A 24,499-nucleotide genomic window follows, 5' to 3' on the forward strand; every position below is an offset into this window, starting at 1 on the left:
TTGGTACTTTTTAGGTGGCTAAATGACTCAGTAGCCAACGGTAAGTGAAAACGTATCTGAAGCAGTTGGCGTGTAGTGTAGGCACTAGGCAGCTAATGAAATCAGAATCATCTTTCTTATACTGACAGCAATAGACAAGTTAAACTGCCACAACTTCCTGAACGGAAGAGGTTTAGAGGTTTCAAAAAGTCTCACTGTTTTGCTCGGTTGTGCTTCGCGGTGGAGAGTTAGAGATTGACCATGTGTGTGTGTGCATGCCTTCATATGTGTGTGTGTGTGTGTGTGCATGCCTTCATATGTGTGTGTGTGTGTGTGTGCATGCCTTCATATGTGTGTGTGTGTGTGTATTATATGAACTGCTTCTACCCGGAAGCCATAAGACTGCTAAATAGTTAGTTAAATAGTTAACCAAATAGCTACCCGGACTATCTGCATTGACCCTTTTTACTCTTCACATACGCTGCTGCTACTGTTTATTATCTATCCTGTTGACTAGTCACTTTACCCCTACCTATATGTACATATCTACCTGAATGACCTCGTTCCCCTGCACATGGACTAGGTACTGGTACCCCGTGTATATAGCTAAGTTATCGTTAGTCATTATGGATTTATTCCTCCTGTTATTATCTTTCTATGATTTCTCTGTTTTCTTTCTCTCTGTGTTGTTGGGAAAGACCTGTAAGTCAGCATGTCACTGTTAGTCCACACCTGTTGTTTACCAAGGATTAGGATGTTTTTTAAATTTGATTTTGAATGTTTTACTTTTCTTTGTGCGTGTGTGTCTCATGCCAGCCGTGTGATGTTGGACGTCCTGATAATAGGTGGAGGGCCCCATGCCCTGACCCTGGCCACCCTGCTGTCCTGTCCAGACCGGGCCCTGTCCCCACCTCCCCCCAACACAGACATCCTGCAGGGGGTACAGCTCAGCCAGGGCAGGGCCAAGACCAGCCGCTCTAAGACCAAGAGAGGAGGAGCTACCAGCCAGGGCGGGGCCAAGACCAGCCGCTCTAAGACCAAGAGAGGAGGAGCTACCAGCCAGGGCGGGGCCAAGACCAGCCGCTCTAAGACCAAGAGAGGAGGAGCTACCAGTGAGGCTAACTACACTACAGCTCAATGTTTTTACATTGGTTTTTCATAAAGGGCCCAGATTTAGCCTATTCCCAGACTAAAGAGTGAATCATTATTAAAAGTGTTTTGTTAGTCAGAGGGTACGCCTCGGTGTGATTTGGGTCGGCCCACAAAGTAGACACACACAGATGTTTTTCCTCACATCCTGGCCTTTCTCGATTTCAGTTAGGAGAGACATTCCTCTCTATCTCTCTACACATATACTGTACAGCATGCTGTTAGTGCTGTCTGTTTTTGACAGGCCTCTAATGTCTCCCCATCCCCAGGACAACAGCCATCTGAGGAGCAGGACGCTCCAGGCCGGGCCCAGACCCAGTCTCTAGACTAAAAAGCAAATCTCCATTGAAGTGCTTTTTAGTCAAGGTTGAAGGTGTAGGCCTAATTTGCATCCAAGAAAATGGCCCATGAAGTAGACATGTTATAGACTGTATTGTAGTCTCTCCAGTTCACACCATGCTGCTGGTGATGCTATCTGGTTGACAGGTCTCTAATATCTCCCAGGACAGCAGCCAGCCGAGCCCGAGGAGCAGGCCACTCCAGACCCACAGTCAGTCTCATCCTGCCCTCCGCTGGCCTTCAAAGTGGTGGACTCATACGGAGAATGGACCTCGCTGTGGGAGAGCCAGTTCAGAGCACTCAACATCCCTCACCTCCGCTCACACACCCTGGTGCACACAGACCCACTCAATAAGGTGATGGTCCCTGCAGTAGGGTCGAATGAACGGTTCCTTCTGGACAACGCGGGTTGGGGGTCAAGTCAGTTTTCAATCCAGTCAATTCAGGAAGTGTACTTGTTTTTGCTTATAATCCCTTTGTGTTGGTTTCCCCCAGAGGGCTTTGCAGGAGTTTGTCCTGGAGAACGATCGGACAGCGGAGCTACACTGCCTCCCTGACCACACCTTAATTCTGGATGAGAACGCCTTCTTCAACGACATGCGCCTGGGCAAGAAGGACAGGAGGAGACTGAGCAGCAACAGAGGCCTGCAGAAGAGCCTGTACTTTAGCCTGCCAGGCACCAGGCTCAGTGTGGACTTCTTCAGACAGCAGGTCGGAGATGGAGATGCACGCTGGCCGTGGCTTGAGTTGAGTTGAAGTGAAAAGGCACCATACCATGGTTGGGGTGAATTCCATTTCAATTCAGTCAATTCAGGAAGAAAACTGAAATTCCAATTGGAATTTAAATGGAATTGACCCCAACCCAGCACTATACTAAATATCCTACATTAGTCCCTCCACTACACCAGTGTGTGCAATAACAGTGATGCTTCTCTGTGTGACACAAATAGGACTTGGGCCTTAACTGGGAGTGGCCAACAAACCCTCCTCCTGGACAGCTACTGGGTTTTGTTCCAGACCTGCACTAATACACTTGATTACTACTAATGATTGTGAATGTGAGTGTTACGGTGAATGCTTGCTACATTGTAGGACTCATATAGTTGTTCATTTAAATCTATGAACTTGTGATATATCATGTAATATGTGTGTGCATATACTCTATTAGTGTAAAAGCCATCAACACAAATCCCCCTGAACAAAATAACTATACAACGACAATACTCAATCCAGGTGGACAAATATGGCCTGGACAGTGTCCTGACAAAGGGCACAGTGGACAGACTGACCCCTGTGATGTCTGAAGGAATTGTGACGTCATTCAGGGTGTTCCTTCAGAATGGGGACGTTCTCGAGGCGCAGCGGGTAGTCATGGCGACCGGGCCGACCCGTGCCCATATGGCCAACATTCCTTCCTGGGTGTCGTCCATAGCGGAGAGCTACCCTGAGGAACGCCTGCAGCACACCGTGCAGCTCATGCACCACCACCCCGCCTCACGGTCAGCACGGCAACAGGAACCAGGAATCCAGAACCAGGAACAGGAAGAGAGTTCTTCTTCTCTCTCATCAGGTAGGTTGAGATGAGTATCCTCTGGTATTGAAAGCTATAGAAGTAACACATCTGTATAGATGGACCATAAGTCTCCAGATGATACTGTACCCTAATGCCCTCTCCTGGTGTAGAGGTGACATTACATGACACTGTACTATAATGCCCTCTCCTGGTGTAGAGGTGACATTACATGACACTGTACTATAATGCCCTCTCCTGGTGTAGAGGTGACATTACATGACACTGTACTATAATGCACCTGGTGTAGAGGTGACATTACATTACATTTACATTTTACATTTTAGTCATTTAGCAGACGCTCTTATCCAGAGCGACTTACAGTTAGCACATACATTATTTTATTGAACCCACAACCCTGGCGTTGCAAATGCCATGCTCTACCAACTGAGCTACATCCCCTGCCGGCCATTACCTGCTGTCAAGCCAAACGCTGCAATACTATAATATCACACTGACTAGGCATCTGTTTGAGTGATCATATGTACAAATTCACTTATTTACTTAGTACTTATTTGTGTTGGGCGACCTTTTTCTGGATTCACTAACTCTGTCTCCATCCAGCAGGACCCTGCATGGTGTCACTAACTCTGTCTCCATCCAGCAGGTCCCTGCATGATGTCACTAACTCTGTCTCCATCTAGCAGGACCTTGCATGGTGTCACTAACTCTGTCTCCATCCAGCAGGTCCCTGCATGGTGTCACTAACTCTGTCTCCATCTAGCAGGTCCCTACATGGTGTCACTAACTCTGTCTCCATCTAGCAGGACCTTGCATGGTGTCACTAACTCTGTCTCCATCTAGCAGGACCCTACATGGTGTCACTAACTCTGTCTCCATCCAGCAGGACCCTGCATGGTGTCACTAACTCTGTCTCCATCTAGCAGGACCTTGCATGGTGTCGCTAACTCTGTCTCCATCTAGCAGGACCTTGCATGGTGTCACTAACTCTGTCTCCATCCAGCAGGACCCTGCATGGTGTCACTAACTCTGTCTCCATCCAGCAGGTCCCTATGTGGTGTGTGAGCCTGGCCAGAGGGTGGTGGTGGTTGGTGGAGGCCTGACCAGCGCTCACATCATCTCCATCGCTCTGCAGCAAGGAGCCAGTCATGTGACCTGGGTGATGCGCAAACACTTACAGGTCTGTTTCTGTTTAGCTCTATGGCCATGGCCCAATTATCTTTCCTTCCTCCCGAAGTGGAAACTTGATCGTTCTGGAAATTCTCACATAGAAACTTCATTGGGAGGATCAAGGAAGTTTGACATGCTTTTTACACAAACCATTGTTTTGAAAATCATGATGAAAGTGGCCATTTTAGGCCCTTCTTAGACCTATACATGCCTCCTGTAAGACCTTATGATCTGTGAACGTACATGATACAGACTCTATGATCTGTGAACGTACATGATACAGACTCTATGATCTGTGAACGTACATGATACAGACTATATGATCTGTGAACGTACATGATACAGACCCTATGATCTGTGAACGTACATGATACAGACTCTATGATCTGTGAACGTACATGATACAGACTATATGATCTGTGAACGTACATGATACAGACTCTATGATCTGTAAACGTACATGATACAGACTATATGATCTGTGAACGTACATGATACAGACCCTATGATCTGTGAACGTACATGATACAGACTCTATGATCTGTGAACGTACATGATACAGACTATATGATCTGTGAACGTACATGATACAGACTCTATGATCTGTGAACGTACATGATACAGACTATATGATCTGTGAACGTACATGATACAGACCCTATGATCTGTGAACGTACATGATACAGACTCTATGATCTGTGAACGTACATGATACAGACTCTATGATCTGTGAACGTACATGATACAGACTATATGATCTGTGAACGTACATGATACAGACTCTATGATCTGTGAACGTACATGATACAGACTATATGATCTGTGAACGTACATGATACAGACCCTATGATCTGTGAACGTACATGATACAGACTCTATGATCTGTGAACGTACATGATACAGACTATATGATCTGTGAACGTACATGATACAGACTCTATGATCTGTGAACGTACATGATACAGACTATATGATCTGTGAACGTACATGATACAGACTATATGATCTGTGAACGTACATGATACAGACTCTATGATCTGTGAACGTACATGATACAGACTATATGATCTGTGAACGTACATGATACAGACTCTATGATCTGTGAACGTACATGATACAGACTCTATGATCTGTGAACGTACATGATACAGACTATATGATCTGTGAACGTACATGATACAGACCCTATGATCTGTGAACGTACATGATACAGACCCTATGATCTGTGAACGTACATGATACAGACGACATCTTGGTGCCATTATACTCTTACAGTGTGCTCTAAAATATGGAGTATGGCAATATTGTGCAAAACCTTTTTACACATGAATTTATTCAACATTAAAACGAATATTATTAATATCTCAAAAGTACCCTTTTTGATTTGGTTCATTTTAAGACATATTGTTTTAAACAATATACTCTTCAAACACATCCCATTTCCAGACTGGGCTGTCTGAGTCAGTTTGCTAACATATTCCTTTGTGCATTACAGTGATCTACAGTCGGGGGAAACTAAGGCTGCACTATCAGTCTGAACACACCATTCAGTGAGATTGGCTCATATTCACAGAAATTACCTGGGAAAAATGTGAAAATAAGTTGTTGATGTTCCAGTTGGAGACACGTCCACACAACCCCTTTAGTAAAGGGTAACATGCATTACTAGCTCCCCAGCTTGTATGTAGCGCTACCACAGTCACTCACAAGTCTAGCAGATCTTCAGCATCAATGTCTCCAGCAGGTCTTCTCTTGTACTGTGGCGTCTCGAATGCAAACAACTGCAACATGCAGGATGCCACAACAACACTACCTATACTTTCTTTCCTCTTTTTATAACAGTCATTTCTATTCATTTAAGCCACTCCTTTTTCCACTAGACTTTTATAGCTAGTGGTTGACCTAAAGAAACTCAGGAAGTGGTGTATCTAGCTTGAACAGGATGCGGTGCACAGGTATCCAGCACAACCCCACATACAGTTGAAGTCGGAAGTGTACATACACTTAGGTTGGAGTCATTAAAACTAGTTTTTCAACCACTCCACAAATTTCTTGTTAACAAACTATAGTTTTGGCAAGTCGGTTAGGACATCTACTTTGTGCATGACACAAGTAATTTTTCCAACAATTGTTTACAGACAGATTATTTCACTTATAATTCACTGTATCACAATTCCAGTGGGTCAGAAGTTTACATACACTAAGTTGACTGTGCCTTTAAACAGTTTGGAAAATTCCAGGAAATTATGTCATGACTTTAGAAGCTTCTGATAGGCTAATTGACATCATTTGACACCTGTGGATGTATTTAAACGCCTACCTTCAAACTCAGTGCCTCTATGCTTGACATCATGGGAAAATCAAAAGAAATCAGCCAAGACCTCAGAAAAGAAATTGTAGACCTCCACTAGTTTGGTTCATCCTTGGGAGCAATTTCCGAACGCCTGAAGGTACCACGTCCATCTGTACAAACAATAGTACGCAAGTATAAACACCATGGGACCACGCAGCCGTCATACCGCTCAGGAAGGAGACGCGTTCTGTCTCCTAGAGATGAACGTACTTTGGTGCGAAAAGTGCAAATCAATCCCAGAACAACAGCAAAGGACCTTGTGAAGATGCTGGAGGAAACAGGTACAAAAGTATCTATATTCACAGTAAAACGAGTCCTATATCGACATAACCTGAAAGGCCGCTCAGCAAGGAAGAAGCCACTGCTCCAAAACCGCCATAAAAAACCCAGACTACGGTTTGCAACTGCACATAGGGACAAAGATCGTACTCTTTGGAGAAATGTCCTCTGGTCTGATGAAACAAAAATAGAACTGTTTGGCTATAATGACCATCGTTATGTTTGGAGGAAAAAGGGGGTGCTTGCAAGCCGAAGAACACCATCCCAAACGTGAATCACGGGGTGGCAGCATCATGCTGTGGGAGTGCTTTGCTGCAGGAGGGACTGGTGCACTTCACAAAATAGATGGCATCATGAGGAAGGAAAATGATGTGGATATATTGAAGCAACATCTCAAGACATCAGTCAGGAAGTTAAAGCTTGGTCGCAAATGGGTCTTCCAAATGGACAATGACCCCAAGCATACTTCCAAAGTTGTGGCAAAATGGCTTAAGGACAACATAGTCAAGGTATTGGAGTGGCCATCACAAAGCCCTGACCTCAATCCTATAGAACATTTGTGGGCAGAACTGAAAAAGCGTGTGCGAGCAAGGAGGCCTACAAACCTGACTCAGTTACACCAGCTCTGTCAGGAGGTAAAGGCCAACATTCACCCAACTTATTGTGGGAAGCTTGTGGAAGGCTACCCAAAACGTTTTACCCAAGTTAAACAATTTCAAGGCAATGCTACCAAATACTAATTGAGTGTGTGTAAACTTCTGACCCACTGGGAATATGATGAAAGAAATAAAAGCTGAAATAAATAATTATCTCTACTATTATTCTGACATTTCACATTCTTAAAATAAAGTTGTGATCCTAACTGACCTAAAACAGGGAATTTTTACTAGGATTAAATGTCAGGAATTGTGAAAAACTGAGTTTAAATGTATTTGGCTAAGGTGTATGTAAACTTCCGACTTCAACTGTACATGTCTCTCTTCTTCAGCCTCACCAGGGGTACAGAAAGATAAAGATGATAATAATTGATAGGATTTTTTTAATAGTACTTTTCCAGTGCTCAAAGCGCTTTACATAGTAACGGGGTAACTCACCTCTTCCACCACCAATGTGTAGCACCCTAGGGATGACGCCACCTCACCATCTCTCCGTCCTCATCTGTTGAACTGTCAGATGGGCAGAGGATCCCCCTCCAGCACTAGCCCTCTCTACCTGTGTGTGTTCCCATTCCCAGCTGACGCAGTTTGACATTATAGACAGATTAGACAACCATGCTCTCCAGCGTCAAACAAGTGGTGGACCCCTCAGGAAGTGGTGCATCACCAGGGATACAGAAAGATAAAGATGATGATGATGATTATGATGGTGATTATGATGATGATGATGGTGGTGGTGGTGGTGATGATGATGGTAGTGGTGGTGATGATGGTGGTGGTGATGAAGATGGTGGTGATGATGATGGTGGTGGTGGTGGTGGTGATGGTAATGATGGTGATGGTGGTGATAATGATGGTGGTGGTGGTGGTAATGATGATGATGGTAATGATGGTGGTGGTGGTGATGATGGTGGTGGTGGAAATAGCTGAAATAGTTTGATGTTAAGAGTCTGTTATAGTCAGAGTAGTTGACCATGATCTCCAACACCAAGCCCCTCTGCCTCGGTCCTCTCCCCCAGCTGAAGCAGTTTGATGTGGGGGACGTGGAAAGCCTGGTGGGGCGTTACTCCCATGTGGAGCATGGTATCAAGATGGACGGCCTGGCCTACCTGCGTCAGTTCTACAACGAGAGCAGCCTGCATAGGAGACTGGCCATGATCAGACAGGCCAGGAAGGGAGGGGCAGTTACACCAGAGGCCTACGCAGCTCTGCAGCCCTACATCCAGACTGGACAGCTGGCTGTCCGAGCATACTGCCAGGTACAAAAATAATTATAATATTGTAATACTACTAGTCCGAATAATACTGCTAGGTAAATAGATATAAATAATATTAATACTACTGCGACCCCCAGGCACACACAACCTCTGTCCACCCTCTCTACTGCTATTGCCCCCCCCCCCCCCCCCCCCCTTTCAGTTTGAACATTTAAAAAAAAACATAGAGCCAAGGTTTTCAGGTGAACGGTGGTTATGAATTCATGACCTGTTGTGTTTTACAGGTGACTGAAGCTAAGTGGTGCTATGAAAGCCAGGTGTGGAGACTGTCGCTGTGTGGACAGAATGGCTGTGAGTCCTGGACTGGGGACAGGATATGGCTGGCTACAGGATGTAAACTGGACGTCAATCAAGACCCTATGCTCTCTTCGGTCATCAAGGAATTCCCTATTCAGGTGTGCTGCTATCATATCATATCTCAACCTCTGCAAGGATATTTTATGTATCTTTAATATAATCAGTGTCCACAAAATTACTATACTACTACACTATACTAATATACTATACTACACTACAATACTAGTATACTACTATACTACTATACTATAGGATTCTACTATACTACTGTATTATGGGCTACGACTATACTATATTATACTACTATCCTACAGTTACCTGCACTCGATCCAAGTCTAATTACAACCTGTCTCACCTGTAGGTCCTGGATGGCTGGCCTTGTATATCTGAGAGCTTGCAGTGGGCTCCAGGCTGTCCTCTGTACCTGATGGGACAGTACGCAGCACTTCAGGTATTTTTTGCCAATCACACAATGAAAACATTTTGTAGAAAATTATAGAATGGAACGTCAGAGGGAGAATATTTCATTCACATGGCAGGGAATTTGTCAAAGAATTGACAGACACATCTAAAGAAAAAAGCCCATAAGGATTCAAATAAAAGTCGCTCTTCTGGGTTTGGAGTGGTGGGATAACCCAATGGAGTGTTGGCAAAAACGCAGGAGAGGAGGGATAGCCTTTTGATATGTTTATAAACTTTTATTTTCTTTATAGGCCCTGAAATATAGACTGCAAATACCTACTAAACATGTCTGTAAAGGGCGTAGGCCTACGTGAGAATCTCTTTTCTAGGGTACTTGGTGTGCCTATTATCAATGTCCACAGTCGATCGAGTCAGTTGGTTATGTGTAGCCCACTCTTGACTACTGTCAAGTCAGTGTGACTCAGTCAGTTGGTTTGACTACTGTACAGTCAGTGTGACTCAGTCAGTTGGTTTGACTACTGTACAGTCAGTGTGACTCAGTCAGTTGGTTTGACTACTGTACAGTCAGTGTGACTCAGTCAGTTGGTTTGACTACTGTACAGTCAGTGTGACTCAGTCAGTTGGTTTGACTACTGTACAGTCAGTGTGACTCAGTCAGTTGGTTTGACTACTGTACAGTCAGTGTGACTCAGTCAGTTGGTTTGACTACTGTACAGTCAGTGTGACTCAGTCAGTTGGTTTGACTACTGTACAGTCAGTGTGACTCAGTCAGTTGGTTTGACTACTGTACAGTCAGTGTGACTCAGTCAGTTGGTTTGACTACTGTACAGTCAGTGTGACTCAGTCAGTTGGTTTGACTACTGTACAGTCAGTGTGACTCAGCTGTATTCTCGTCTTTGTTATCACGAACAGGTTGGTCCGCACGCGCTGAATCTGGCAGGAGGACAGGCGGCAAGCGCGCGCATCGCGAAGGACATTGTATCCCAGCACAGCCAGAGTGGAGACGAACGGACAGGGACACAAACCACCGTGGAGAGAACACAGACCGAAGATTATATTCAACAGATGCACGGGCTGATGTGGTTATGATTAAAGGGATATTTACGCATAGATCATGGATTCAGCTGCCTCCCCCCTCTTTTCTTTCTTCAAACGAATCCCACGCGGTTAAGCCACGCCCTTCATGTCCGTACCTGCGCGACAGGGGCGGGGCTGGCAACCACGAAAACAAATGACTGCGCTTGGAAGATGATAGCCTTGTAATTCTGTTGTTGCCTACACACTTGGAGGATTTGATAGCCTACATTACATGCTTGTCTGATTGTAGTTGTTATTCGGAGTAAATTAGTCTCGTTGACTCCACATCCAACTTCTGCCAGGTTAGTGACATTAAAGTTTCATGTATCGGACTAAAGTTTTCCTTCACCATGGAGTGGAGTTTAGTCCGCTAAACTTCATGTATCCTATCTAGAGACCGATGCTGTTATTGTTCTGTTATGTTGTCTTTTTACTCCATACTATCCCAATAAAGGTATTAGCAAAATAAGCAATATTGTAACATCTAATAACACTCGTTATGGTGTTTGGTATTGACGTGGTGTTTGGGTATTGACATTGAACAATAATGGTGGGTATTTGAAGGTTTAGGCTAAATTCAATGCAGTTATTTTTCCCTTATTCTTCAGTATTTCTGTTCAAGGTGTACAATAATAAATAAGGTACTACTGGGTAATAACCCTATCCTCTACAATGAGGATAAGAAGAGTTGTGAAGACAGTTTTGAGTGTGGAGCAGGCAGAAGGTATGGGAGCCCGTGTCCGCAGGAGTATAGGAAGAAAGGAGGTAAGTTACATCTGCTTAGTTTAGCATGTTTAATAATATCGTCCTATTACAATACCGAACTAAACCACTTATTATGACATGGTAGGTTGATATCTTGTCCATCCATTTATTTCAGCTGAAGAACCTGGATCCTTTCTTGATGTTGGATGAGTTCAAAGTCGCAAAGCCTGCTGGCTTCCCTGATCACCCTCACAGAGGATTTGAGACCGTGAGTAGGCTAACTGTTCTCTCTCTCTCTCACACTCTCTCGCTCTCTCTCTCTCTGTCTGTTTAGCTAGCGTGATGCAGCATCTATTGTCTCTTTCTCTGTCTAGAGTGATACAGTGTTGTGTTCTGACTAATCCCCTGGCAGATTGGACCGTCATGTGGAATAACAGGTTCATATGAGGCCGTTGAGGGAGTGTGAGGCACATACACCATTAATGATGAGGGAGGGTGAGGCACATACACCATTAATGCTGAGGGAGGGTGAGACACATACACCATTAATGCTGAGGGAGGGTGAGACACATACACCATTAATGCTGAGAGATGGTGAGGCACATACACCATGAGGGACGGTGAGGCACATACGCCATTAATGCACTTCCTGCTAACGCCAGTAGATGGCACTAACAGACCTACTGTACTGTATGCCTCGTCCAGAAAAAGCTTCTCAATAGGTTTGTTATACATAGCATTAACATGCTTTTGGATATTGGGTTTTAATGAAAACCAATTACACATATTTAGACAAAGAGGGGAGGAAGGAAATTATGCTTCTGCTTTTTAAGTGGTGTTGGTGAATCATGGTTTCCTCAACCATAAAGCCACTGGCCCACAGTGGGAATTTATAGAGCCAAAACAAGTGGTTTTAATAGAAAAGTCTTGGCCTGTGTTTGATACTGTAGATGCATGTGTAACCTAGCCTAGTGTCCACCATGGCCCAGACCAGATGAGGCCATAGGCCCAGCTGATACTGTAGATGTGTAGTTTAGTGTCCAACTGGCCGCGGACTGGACCAGACCTGACGGGGGCGTGGCTGAAGCGCCTATGGCCCAGCATGCCGTGCAGCAGGTGTGTTGGCTCACGGTCACATCTCAGAGCTCATAGCCACGTGCGCTGCCAGATCACAGAGAGAGGCTCTCTCCCCCTCGGCTGGAGGTTGGGAAGCCTCGCTGAGAGACAGATGTTTACCTCTAACCTCTATAGCTTTCTGCTTCCTGTCCGGTTTGATGTGGGAGTGGAATGGACACAGAGTGAACACGTGCTCTTGTCCTGTAGTGGCCAGCTAGTGCCTTGTAGACTCTTGTCTGTCCTGCTTGACGAACACTGCATTACACACACACACACACACACACACACACACACACACAGTACATATTTCATCTGTTCGACTTACATGAGGAAAAATATGAAATAACTTCTTTACCATACCATGTTTTCCAGTCTTCCAAGCTTTATGGAGTGATTTCCGAGGAGATTCCCTTCTGAAACCATTAATGTTTACAACTGAGAATCATTCATCTCTTTCCTAACCTCAACCTCAATTGGCAAAGACTTAGAGAAAGTTGTTTTCCATTGGTTGGTATTCACAGTTAATGTTGTGTTTTGCCTCTCAACTCTTATATTACAGTTTTTTCCAACTGCTTACACACAAAATATTTTCATGTCACACGATTTTTGAAACTGTCACGATCGTTTACGGAAGATACGGACCAAGGCGCAGCGTGATAAGCGTACATTTTATTAAGTACTTAACTCACGACAAAACAACAAACAAACGAAACGTGAAGTCCTAGGTTACACAAAACAAACCTTAACGGAACAAGATCCCACACGACTAGTGCCAAACAGGCTGCCTAAGTATGGTCCCCAATCAGAGACAACGAGATACAGCTGCCTCTGATTGGGAACCACCCTGGCCAACATAGATCAACACGATCTAGAAAACACAACATATAAAATATGACATAGAAACTCCACACCCTGGCTCAACATTTAAGAGTCCCCAGAGCCAGGGCGTGACAGAAACCTCTCACTCAAAGTGAAAAACTACAAACCAAATCTCCAAAATCATTAGCTATTTCTCAGTCTTTGACTCAGTTGTCAATTGCATAAAACACTTTTTTCAAAACACTACACACAATTCTCTACCTAAAACACAAAAATCTAACAGGAAGTGACTTTCCTTTTCCAAACACATCCAATCAAAATGCTACACTTATTCACCAGGTCACACACACACTCCTCACATGTGCCAATCACTGCTTTACTGTAGTATAGGCCTATAAATAGGTCAAAGGTCAGATTACCTGTTTTGAACAATGGATGCCAACAATGGACAGAGAGCAAGAGGAGTAGGAGGGAGAGGCAGGAGACAACAACGAGGACAAATTCAAAGACGAAGAGTTGGAAGAGGAGGAGGAGGAGTAGAAGGAAGAGGAAGAAGAGGACGAGGGCAAAGAAGAGAAGGAAGGAGAGCCATCTCTGATGAGATTAGAGCAACACTTGTTGATCATGTGATCAACCACGGTTTGACCATGAGAGAGGCTGGACTGAGAGTCCAGCCCAACTTGAGTCGATTTACAGTGGCGTCCATAATTCGAACCTTCAGAAATGAGAACAGGTATGCAACTATCTAATTACTATTTTAGCATTACAGTAATGTACTGTAAAATACTTATGACTGCATAGTATTGCATAAACATTTGTAACTCTAAGCCATCCAGTTACTGCACTGCATTGAATGAATGAGGTTGGTTATCATGCTGTACTAAATTTTTTTGTACATTGTTTAAAATCAAATCAAATCAAATTGTATTGGTCACATGCGCCGAATACAACAGGTGCAGACATTACAGTGAAATGCTTACTTACAGCCCTTAACCAACAGTGCATTTATTTTTAACAAAAAAAGTACAAATAAAACAACAACAAAAAAAGTGTTGAGAAAAAAAAGAGCAGAAGTAAAATAAAGTAACAGTAGGGAGGCTATATATACAGGGGGGTACCGTTGCAGAGTCAATGTGCGGGGGCACCGGCTAGTTGAGGTAGTTGAGGTAATATGTACATGTGGGTAGAGTTAAAGTGACTATGCATAAATAATTAACAGAGTAGCAGCAGCGTAAAAAGGATGGGGTGGGGGGGCAGTGCAAATAGTCCGGGTAGCCATGATTAGCTGTTCAGGAGTCTTATGGCTTGGGGGTAGAAGCTGTTGAGAAGTCTTTTGGACCTAGACTTGGCACTCCGGTACCGCTTGCCGTGCGGTAGCAGAGAGAACAGTCTATGACTAGGGTGGCTGGAGTCTTTGACAATTTTGAGGGCCTTCATCTGACACCGCCTGGTGTAGAGGTCCTGGATGGCAGGAAGCTTGGCCCCAGTGATGTACTGGGCCGTACGCACTACCCTCTGTAGTGCCTTGCGGTCAGAGGCCAAGCAGTTGCCATACCAGGCGGTGATGCAACCAGTCAGGATGCTCTCGATGGTGCAGTTTACAGTTCCTATGCTGAACACATACTGTGTTTGAATTCTGTACAGAGTGGAAAGGCAAAGACATCATGGAGGACGAGGACGCTTGTTTACAGATGTACAAGAGACTGCAATTATAAGTATGGTTTTGGCCAACAATGCAATTAGGATTCGAAAGATAAGAGAGCCTATCTTGAATAATGACACCATATTTCCAGTACTTCAGACATACCATATTTACTCATCTGTATATCCTTTTGTCTGTTACAGAGAGTATTGGAGATGGATGCCCATGTAATTCGCCATTAATTTATTTATGTGGATGAGGTTGGCTTCAACCTCACCAAAACCAGGCGACGCGGAAGAAATGTAATAGGACAGAGGGCAATTACCAATGTCCCTGGACAGCGTGGGGGTAATATAACTATGTGTGCTGCCATCACTCAAAACGGGGTCCTCCATCACAATGCCACACTGGGTCCGTACAACACCGGCCATATGCTCACTTTTCTGGATGCAATTTACTCAATGCTTCTCCCTGATCCAGATCAGGAGCCTGCTAGATTTGTGGTTATATGGGACAATGTTATTTTTCCCCGGGCTGTTCTGGTCCAAAACTGGTTTGCCCCCCCCCCCCCCCCCCCCCCTGTTCTTTACTGTATTCTAAATAATATACTTTTGGTTTACATATGTTTATGGTTTTGTTGTATGCTACTGTATACAACAGTAATGTTTGGCCTAATAAATATTTTCTGTTTCTACATTGCATTGGTATTTACAGTGTACTTGTTACCCCTCTCAGCAGATTACTTTCGCTGTAGAACATTGTATTGAAATGTAGATATAAGCCTATGAAAGACCAAAGAGCTTTAGATTTAGAACAACAGTGTTTACATGGTATATCCAAAAATGTACTATTATGAAATAAGTGTTTGCCATTTGATGCAAATGCTTCATTCTGACATGTGTCTATGGCATTTTGAATGCAGTGTTACATTTTGAAGGAGATGTGAGGCATTTTTGCATTTTGTGTGTGCAGTTTTGGGAATTGTGTGTAGAGTTTTGAAAAAAGGAGACATCGTTTTGAAAACGTGTGTAAGCAGTTGGATTTGCATATGGGTTTGTGAACATATTCTGATCTATTTTGCCTTTGTTTAGGTGACGTACCTTTTGAAAGGCGTTTCGGCCCATGAGGATTTCTGTGGCCACTCTGGACTACTGAAACCAGGGGATTTACAGGTAGAGAAACATATTGTGACACACACAGTACTGTATGTAGGTTCCTACACTTCCCCACACTCCCACCAGAACTAATGAAGGATCGTGCCTTCAGGGCATTTCCTGTGTTTCCCCATGCAGCAGTCGTAAAGCAGTTTTCCCTGGTTGTCCCTGGTTAGTAAGTCAGCAACAACCAGGGAGTGGGTTTAATAGGCATTAAATAGACACTAATGCCACTGGCATTAAACAAAGCATGTGTGTCCAGGTATGCTGATGAGTCAACCATATACGCATCAGCAACCACAGCTAATGAAGTCACTGAAACCCAGTAATAAACTGGCCCTGAACATCTCTAAAACTAATAGCATTGTATTTGGTACAAATCATTCCTTAAGTTATAGACCTCAGCTGAATCTGGTAATGAATGGTGTGGTTGTTGAACAAGTTGAGGAGACTAAATTATGTCATGTTTCATGTTCTGTGTGTACCCCAGGAAGAGTAGCTGCTTCTTTCGCAAAAGCTAATGGGGATCCTAATAAAATACCAAAATACCAAGTATCTTGTAGTCATCCGTGTGTTTGTGTGTGTGTGTGTGTGTGTGTGTGTGTGTGTTTGTGTGTGTGTGTGTGTGTGTGTGTGTGTGTGTGTGGAGTGGAGTGGTAGTTACTAACCTGGGGCGGATGGGTTTCCTCACAGTGGAACAGGAGAGGAAAGCTGCTGACGAAGCTTTAAGTGTTATTGCTCAATTAGCTTCCCACAGCAACGCTGCATCACTCTCATGGCACTGTAAAGTTGCATCAGAAATGGTCCCCTATTCCCTATGTAGTGCACTACTTTTGACTAAAACCCCTATTCCCTGAGCCCTTATACTCTAGACCAGGGGTACTCAACTCTGACCCTACGAGGTCCGGAGCCTGCTGGTCTTCTGTTTTACCTTGTAATTCATTGCACACACCTGGTGTCCCAGGTCTAAATCAGTCCCTGATCAGAGGGGAACAATGAAAACATGCAGTGGAACTGGCTTGGAGGTCCCAGCGTTGAGTTTGAGGGCACTAGACCCTAGTTAGTGCACTACTTAGCCCCGAGACCAAAAGTAGTAGCACCCATTTAGAACACAACCTCTTGTTTTGATGTTAGTGGAGCTTTGAGAAGACTAATGGACATCCAGTAGGTGCATATCACAGGAGTGGGGAAGGAAAGATGTAAATGTCCAGTTCATTTCCTCCTGTTATAAAGCATGAATCACTACCTGGAAACCAGTTAGCTCCAGTATCAAGTCCACATGGGTGGTTTATTATGGAAATCATATCAGACATCATTGATTTCATATATATTATACAGTACAATCCTCTTTTATGTGGTTAGTAACTGTGTGTTTTGTGTGTGTGTGTGTGTGTGTGTGTGTATGTACATGTGTGTGTATATGCCTCTCTGTATCTCTGTGTGTGTGTGTGTGTGTGTGTGTTTATGTGTGCGTCTCTGTGTGTCTCTGTGTGTCTGTGTCCATGTCTCATCATCAGTGGATGACGGCAGGCCGGGGGGTGGTCCATGCTGAGATGCCTGTGTCTGAGGAGCCCGTCCAGGGCCTGCAGCTGTGGGTCAACCTGAGGAGGGAGGACAAGATGGTGGAGCCCCAGTACCAGGAGCTGAAGGACAGCCAGGTCCCCAAGCCCAGCAGGGAGGGGGTCACTGTGGCCGTCATCTCTGGACAGGCCCTGGGGGTACAGGTGAGGAGCACCGTACTAACCATAACCATAACCCTGGGGGTACAGGTTTGGAGCACCATACTAACCATAACCCTGGGGGTACAGGTGAGGAGCACCATACTAACCATAACCCGGGGGGGTACAGGTGAGGAGCACCATACTAACCATAACCTGGGGGGTACAGGTGAGGAGCACCGTACTAACCATAACCCTGGGGATACAGGTGAGGAGCACCATACCAACCATAACCCTGGGGGTACAGGTGAGGAGCACCATACTAACCATAACCCTGGGGGTACAGGTGAGGAGCACCATACTAACCATAACCCTGGGGGTACAGGTGAGGAGCACCATACTAACCATAACCCGGGGGGGGTACAGGTGAGGAGCACCATACTAACCATAACCTGGGGGGTACAGGTGAGGAGCACCATACTAACCATAACCCTGGGGGTACAGGTGAGGAGCACCATACTAACCATAACCATAACCCTGGGGGTACAGGTGAGGAGCACCATACTAACCATAACCATAACCCGGGGAGTGGTAGTGGGCTTGGCCAATGGTGCGGTTTTAGAGGCCCTCTTCTTGGCCGCAGAGACAAAGTGCTGCTGTTTTAAAGCAAGTTTCCTGCATTTCAACAGATCAGGCTGCTAGGTGTTAAAATAGGAAGTGTGAAAGGTAACACCAACGGATCAGGCTGCTAGGTGTTAAAATAGGAAGTGTGAAAGGTAACACCAACGGATCAGGCTGCTAGTTGTTAAAAGAGGAAGTGTGAAAGGTAACACCAACGGATCAGGCTGCTAGGTGTTAAAAGAGGAAGTGTGAAAGGTAACACCAACGGATCAGGCTGCTAGGTGTTAAAAGAGGAAGTGTGAAAGGTAACACCAACGGATCAGGCTGCTAGGTGTTAAAATAGGAAGTGTGAAAGGTAACACCAACGGATCAGGCTGCTAGGTGTTAAAATAGGAAGTGTGAAAGGTAACACCAACGGATCAGGCTGCTAGGTGTTAAAATAGGAAGTGTGAAAGGTAACACCAACGGATCAGGCTGCTAGGTGTTAAAATAGGAAGTGTGAAAGGTAACACCAACGGATCAGGCTGCTAGGTGTTAAAATAGGAAGTGTGAAAGGTAACACCAACGGATCAGGCTGCTAGGTGTTAAAATAGGAAGTGTGAAAGGTAACACCAACGGATCAGGCTGCTAGGTGTTAAAATAGGAAGTGTGAAAGGTAACACCAACGGATCAGGCTGCTAGGTGTTAAAAGAGGAAGTGTGAAAGGTAACACCAACGGACCAGGCTGCTAGGTGTTAAAAGAGGTAGTGTGAAAGGTAACACCAATGGACCAGGCTGCTAGGTGTTAAAATAGGAAGTGTGAAAGGTAACACCAACGGACCAGGCTGCTAGGTGTTAAAATAGGAAGTGTGAAAGCTAACACCAACGGATCAGGCTGCTGGGTGTTAAAAGAGGGTGTGTGAAAGGTAACACCAACGGATCAGGCTGCTAGGTGTTAAAAGAGGAGGTGTGAAAGGTAACACCAACAGATCAGGCTGCTAGGTGTTAAAAGAGGAAGTGTGAAAGGTAACACCAAAGGATCAGGCTGCTAGGTGTTAAAAGAGGAAGTGTGAAAGGTAACACCAACGGATCAGGCTGCTAGGTGTTAAAATAGGAAGTGTGAAAGGTAACACCAACGGATCAGGCTGCTAGGTGTTAAAAGAGGAAGTGTGAAAGGTAACACCAAAGGATCAGGCTGCTAGGTGTTAAAAGAGGAAGTGTGAAAGGTAACACCAACGGATCAGGCTGCTAGGTGTTAAAATAGGAAGTGTGAAAGGTAACACCAACGGATCAGGCTGCTAGGTGTTAAAAGAGGAAGTGTGAAAGGTAACACCAACGGATTAGGCTGCTAGGTGTTAAAAGAGGAGGTGTGAAAGGTAACACCAACAGATCAGGCTGCTAGGTGTTAAAAGAGGAAGTGTGAAAGGTAACACCAAAGGATCAGGCTGCTAGGTGTTAAAAGAGGAAGTGTGAAAGGTAACACCAACGGATCAGGCTGCTAGGTGTTAAAATAGGAAGTGTGAAAGGTAACACCAACGGATCAGGCTGCTAGGTGTTAAAAGAGGAAGTGTGAAAGGTAACACCAAAGGATCAGGCTGCTAGGTGTTAAAAGAGGAAGTGTGAAAGGTAACACCAACGGATCAGGCTGCTAGGTGTTAAAATAGGAAGTGTGAAAGGTAACACCAACGGATCAGGCTGCTAGGTGCCTGTCTCGCAGAATTTGCAGACAGGGTATATAGACGAAGAATTTATACAAATAACATACAGCAATAAATAGTGTTCTGTTTGTAACACTCCATGCCCATGAGATAACTCAGTGAGTGGGGTGCTGCCTGGAATGTTGGGGTCAATGAAACTCAGAAATACTATAAATGTCTTGTCCTTTTTTTTGTCCAGTCAAAAATCTTCACCAGGACTCCAACATTGTTCCTGGACTTCAAGCTGGATGGAGGTGCCAAGCATGTACAACCAGTTCCTTCAGGTAAGAACCATCTTTACTGAATAGGCCTTCTGCGGCTCTGGTCCAGGGCGTTACGTGCTCCTTGAAGAAGGCTCAAGCTGCATGTAACACCATGGACCAGAGCTTGACCTACTGTAGCTATAGTGTTCTGTGTGCCCCATTAGAATTCATCCACAATCTGGCAAACAAATCTGTTAACCTTTTCACTAAAGTTAGCAGAAGCTTTCAACTCCAACCCTAGCTAAGTGCTGTGTGGTTTGTATGACACAAGCTTTCTCATTCTGGGAACTGTACTGTACCTGACGTTGGTTTGTGGTGGGAGAGAGATGCTATCTACTGTCCGTGACAAACAGAAGTCCTCCAGGGGTTGGGAGTCTCCAGGGGTTGGTCACTCTGCCTGATCTCTATGGAGTCAGTGGTGCTGCGTGATTCTCTATGGAGTTAGTGGTGCTGTGTGGTTGTCTATGGAGTCAGTGGTGCTGTGTGGTTGTCTATGGAATCTGGTCACACTATACGTAAGGCGTTAAGTAGTCCTTTACTCAGTGTGTGTGTGTGTGTGTGTGTTGGTGTGTTGAATGGATGGCTCCCACGTCATCGTACTACAGGGCCATGTGGTGGATTAGATATTAGACAATCTCACTGTTACGGCCCACAGCTCACATGGCAAGACATTGGTGTACCAGACTCCCCCACCAAGAATATAACAGATTATAGATGTCATGACTGTGGCAGTTAACTTGTTAATGAGGCGACAAAATGCATTAGCAATGCCAGCCCAAAACAGCGTAAGGTCAGGGAAGATATGTTGCCCTTTGGTGTTTGAGTCTCTAGTTTTCTCTGTTTTTTTTAATCATCTCTGCTAGGATGGACCACGTTTATCTACACACTGGCAGGATCTGTATGTGTTGGTGAGTTACCTCTCTTTAGTTTCTCTTCAACAGTTTTCCATTAGGTCCTAACTGCCCTAAAGCCTCGTGTTGATGGTCATCCAGAACAGTGTTGTGTTTGGTAGTGTTTCAGAAACACTGCGTCTCGTTGCTGTCTCTCGTCCAGAGAGGGGGACAATCAAACAGAGCAGGTGCATTTATTTCATTATTTTCCCTTTCCTCCTCTCCTCCGTCCTCTCTGGGATGTCATGTCAAAGTTGGGAGTAGCCTTGTGATCTGAAGCCAATAGCAACTCTAGGAATGCATTAGGAATGGGACAAAATCACACTGGAACTCAGAATTTATTTCTACAGGAAGTTGCATTATGATCTGATTAAAGTGAATCGTTGCTTTGTAGGATCTCACGTAAAGCTCCTTTTAATTATAGTCAGATGTTTTTTCAAAACAGAAGAAAGTTGAACCGTTCGCTTTAACTAAGATTAAAGTGGGTTTGAACCGAGATGCCACTGAATCGACAGAGTGTAGTCTGAAAGGCAAATCAAGCACAGATGTGTCTGATAAATATATCCACCACAACTTGAAGCGTTTGGCATTTCAGCATTTCTTTTGAACATATTATTCAGACGAAGGAAGCAGACTTAACCAGGTCAGAAACGTATACGGAGAGAAAATGCACATTTTCTTTGGTTCTTGATTTCAGTTTTTCCCCTCAGGTTAAAATCTGAATTAAAGTTGCATTGTTTGCCATTTCATTTGAGGTAATAATCAATTTTTTCATCCCAAGCCATTTTCAGCCAGGGGCCATGTGTAGAGTTGTATTCTGTTTTTCCATTGCTCTTTCAGGCCCAGAAGCAGAGCAGCAGAAGGTGGAGTCACATCACACCATAGTGTTTGATGATGGAGACTGTATAGCAGTAGAAAACAAGGTAGGGTATCTGAGCTCCTTACAGTGGGTCTGACTCTTAACACAGTTTTCAGGAATTGCAAATTCACTACAACTCAAATTCCTTTCTCCAGACATCAGAGGTCTCCCATTTTGTCTTGATTGCGGGACAGCCGATCAATGAACCGGTGGTCCAACATGGTAAAGTCCTTCATTTTTTTACGTTACTGAACTCAGTTACCACAATATTGTATTGTTCTTGTGTGATGTGACACACTACACCTTCCTCTTTCTCTCCAGGTCCGTTTGTGATGAACACAGAAGAGGAGATCAACCAGGCAATCAGGGACTACAGCACAGGGACCAATGGGTTTGAGAGGGCTAAGGCTTGGAGGTCTAAGATCAGGGATTCCTTCTAAGAATCAGCAGGCACTTCTAATCATGTTATAGGTCATGTCTTGTTATGGTCACGTGACTAAAGTGTATTTTAATCATGAACTAGCTTGTTGTGTGTTTGTCTCTTTTTAAATCATTAAATTAAACTGAAATGTAAATGATGAAAAATACACTTTAATTGAACCTCAGTAAAACTATCCTGCCGTGATGTCTCCAGAAGATATTTAATGGAACCACTGATTAGTTCCTGATAGTTCCAGTCATTATGTCTTTAGACAGACCTCAGAGGAGATGCAAGTATCCATTACGGGAAGGAGGGGAAACCAACCACGTCTCACATTTCAAGGTCATTTGCATCTGGCAGAATGACGCCTCATACTGCGAAACAGTAGATCTCTCTCTCTCTCTCTCTCTCTCTCTCTCTCTCTCTCTCTCTCTCTCTCTCTCTCTCTCTCTCTCTCTCTCTCTCTCTCTCTCTCTCTCTCTCTCTCTCTCTCTCTCTCTCTCTCTCTCTCTCTCTCTCTATCACATCTCCCCTCCCTCCCTCCCTCCCTCCCTCCCTCCCTCCCTCCCTCCCTCCCTCCCTCCCTCCCTCCCTCCCTCCCTCCCTCCCTCCCTCCCTCCCTCTCTCTCTCTATCACATCTCCCCTCCCTCTCTCTCTATCACATCTCCCCTCCCTCCCTCCCTCCCTCCCTCCCTCCCTCCCTCCCTCCCTCCCTCCCTCCCTCTCTCTCTATCACATCTCCCCTCCCTCTCTCTCTATCACATCCTCCCTCCCTCCCTATCACATCTCCCCTCCCTCCCTCCTCCCTCTCTCACTCTATCACATCTCCTCTCTCCCTCCCTCCCTCCTCCCTCTCTCTATCACATCTCCTCTCCCTCCCTCCCTCCTCCTCTCTCTCTATCACATCTCCTCTCCCTCCCTCCTCCTCCCTCTCTCTCTATCACATCTCCTCTCCCTCCCTCCTCCCTCTCTCTCTCTATCACATCTCCCCCTCCCTCCTCCCTCTCTCTCTATCACATCTCCCCTCCCTCTCTCTCTATCACATCTCCCCTCCCTCCCTCCCTCCCTCCCTCCCTCCCTCCCTCCCTCCCTCCCTCCCTCCCTCCCTCCCTCCCCCTCCCTCCCTCCCTCTCTCTCTATCACATCTCCCCTCCCTCTCTCTCTATCACATCTCCCCTCCCTCTCTCTCTATCACATCCTCCCTCCCTCCCTCCCTATCACATCTCCCCTCCCTCCCTCCTCTCCCTCCCTCCTCCCTCTCTCACTCTATCACATCTCCTCTCCCTCCTCCCTCCTCCCTCTCTCTATCACATCTCCCTCCCTCCCTCCCTCCCTCCCTCCCTCCCTCCCTCCCTCTCTCTCTATCACATCTCCTCTCCCTCCCTCCTCCCTCTCTCTCTCTATCACATCTCCTCTCTCTCTATCACATCTCCTCCTCCCTCCCTCCTCCCTCTCTCTATCACATCTCCTCTCTCTCTATCACATCTCTCCATCCCTCCCTCCTTCCTCCCTCCCTCTCTCTATCACATGTCCTCTTTCTCCCCTCCCTCCTCCCTCCATCCCTCCATCCCTCCCTCCGCAGACAATCAACCCGCTGGGAACACACTGGTTGAATCAATGTTGTTTCCACGTAAATAGACGTTGAAATGACGTCTGTGCCCAGTGGGAAGTGAGTTTTGGATGGGATAGGGGTGGGGTGGGGTGGGAGGGTGGGAGCTTCAGTCCATTTTCCCTCCCTGGCCCATGTATCCATGCTGCGTAGCTGAGGTCTGGATCACATTTAAAACACATGTTCATACTGCTCCAGCTGAACTCTGTGGAAATACAGAGGCATTGGATTTAACAGCCAAGGCAGGGGCAGACAGAACAGACTTACAGACAGACAGAGCCAGGCAACAACAGACAGACAGACAGAACCAGGCAGCAACAGACAGACAGACAGAACCAGGCAGCAACAGACAGACAGACAGAACCAGGCAGCAAAGGTAGGGACAGAGAGACAGACAGACAGCGCCAGGGAGACAAGGCAGGGTCAGACAGACAAACAGCCCTCTCAACCCTGAAGGACAGGAACTAAGTGTGGGGCTGTGCTCGCTCGCTGTGACAAGCAGGCCCTTTATCACAGAGGCTGAGACACACAGTGG

General features: G+C 45.3%; 2 protein-coding genes across 3 annotated transcripts; both read left to right on the forward strand.

Moving 5' to 3' along the window:
* Positions 1-802: 802 nt before the first annotated feature.
* LOC311121051 (uncharacterized protein) lies at positions 803-10,542 on the forward strand (the record flags this gene model as incomplete). Its single annotated transcript, XM_084195589.1, has 9 exons — positions 803-1,091; positions 1,633-1,823; positions 1,963-2,178; positions 2,701-3,037; positions 4,045-4,178; positions 8,476-8,715; positions 8,958-9,128; positions 9,392-9,481; positions 10,366-10,542. 9 exons carry the CDS (start codon positions 803-805, stop codon positions 10,540-10,542), a joined length of 1,845 nt encoding a protein of 614 aa, XP_084051715.1.
* Positions 10,383-22,561, forward strand: LOC311121046 (pirin-like). Of its 2 annotated transcripts, none has more exons than XM_084195585.1 (10): positions 10,383-10,832; positions 11,153-11,295; positions 11,411-11,503; positions 15,904-15,984; positions 17,484-17,690; positions 20,121-20,205; positions 21,048-21,092; positions 21,915-21,997; positions 22,089-22,155; positions 22,255-22,561. In XM_084195585.1, the coding sequence occupies exons 2-10, from the start codon at positions 11,203-11,205 to the stop codon at positions 22,371-22,373; spliced, it is 873 nt and encodes a 290-aa protein (XP_084051711.1). In that variant the 5' UTR covers positions 10,383-10,832; positions 11,153-11,202; the 3' UTR covers positions 22,374-22,561. The 2 variants fall into 2 exon arrangements, 1 of the variants encoding a protein (XP_084051711.1); XR_014612227.1 differs by having other exon boundaries at positions 10,664-10,832; positions 21,197-21,997; positions 22,255-22,448.
* The last annotated feature ends 1,938 nt before the right edge of the window (positions 22,562-24,499 follow it).

The sequence above is a fragment of the Coregonus lavaretus genome (genome assembly GCF_964263955.1).
Source record: "Coregonus lavaretus genome assembly, contig: HAP1_SCAFFOLD_1012, whole genome shotgun sequence".
In the NCBI taxonomy this organism is placed as follows: domain Eukaryota; kingdom Metazoa; phylum Chordata; class Actinopteri; order Salmoniformes; family Salmonidae; genus Coregonus; species Coregonus lavaretus.

What these genes read in the sequence shown, in the direction of transcription:
- LOC311121046 (XM_084195585.1), top strand. Translation starts at nt 11,203, where the DNA reads ATGAGGATAAGAAGAGTTGTGAAGACAGTTTTGAGTGTGGAGCAGGCA. An exon ending in GGAGTATAGGAAGAAAGGAG is followed by an intron (nt 11,296 to 11,410) that starts GTAAGTTACATC and finishes CATTTATTTCAG; the next exon opens with CTGAAGAACCTGGATCCTTT. An exon ending in TGAAACCAGGGGATTTACAG is followed by an intron (nt 15,985 to 17,483) that starts GTAGAGAAACAT and finishes TCTCATCATCAG; the next exon opens with TGGATGACGGCAGGCCGGGG.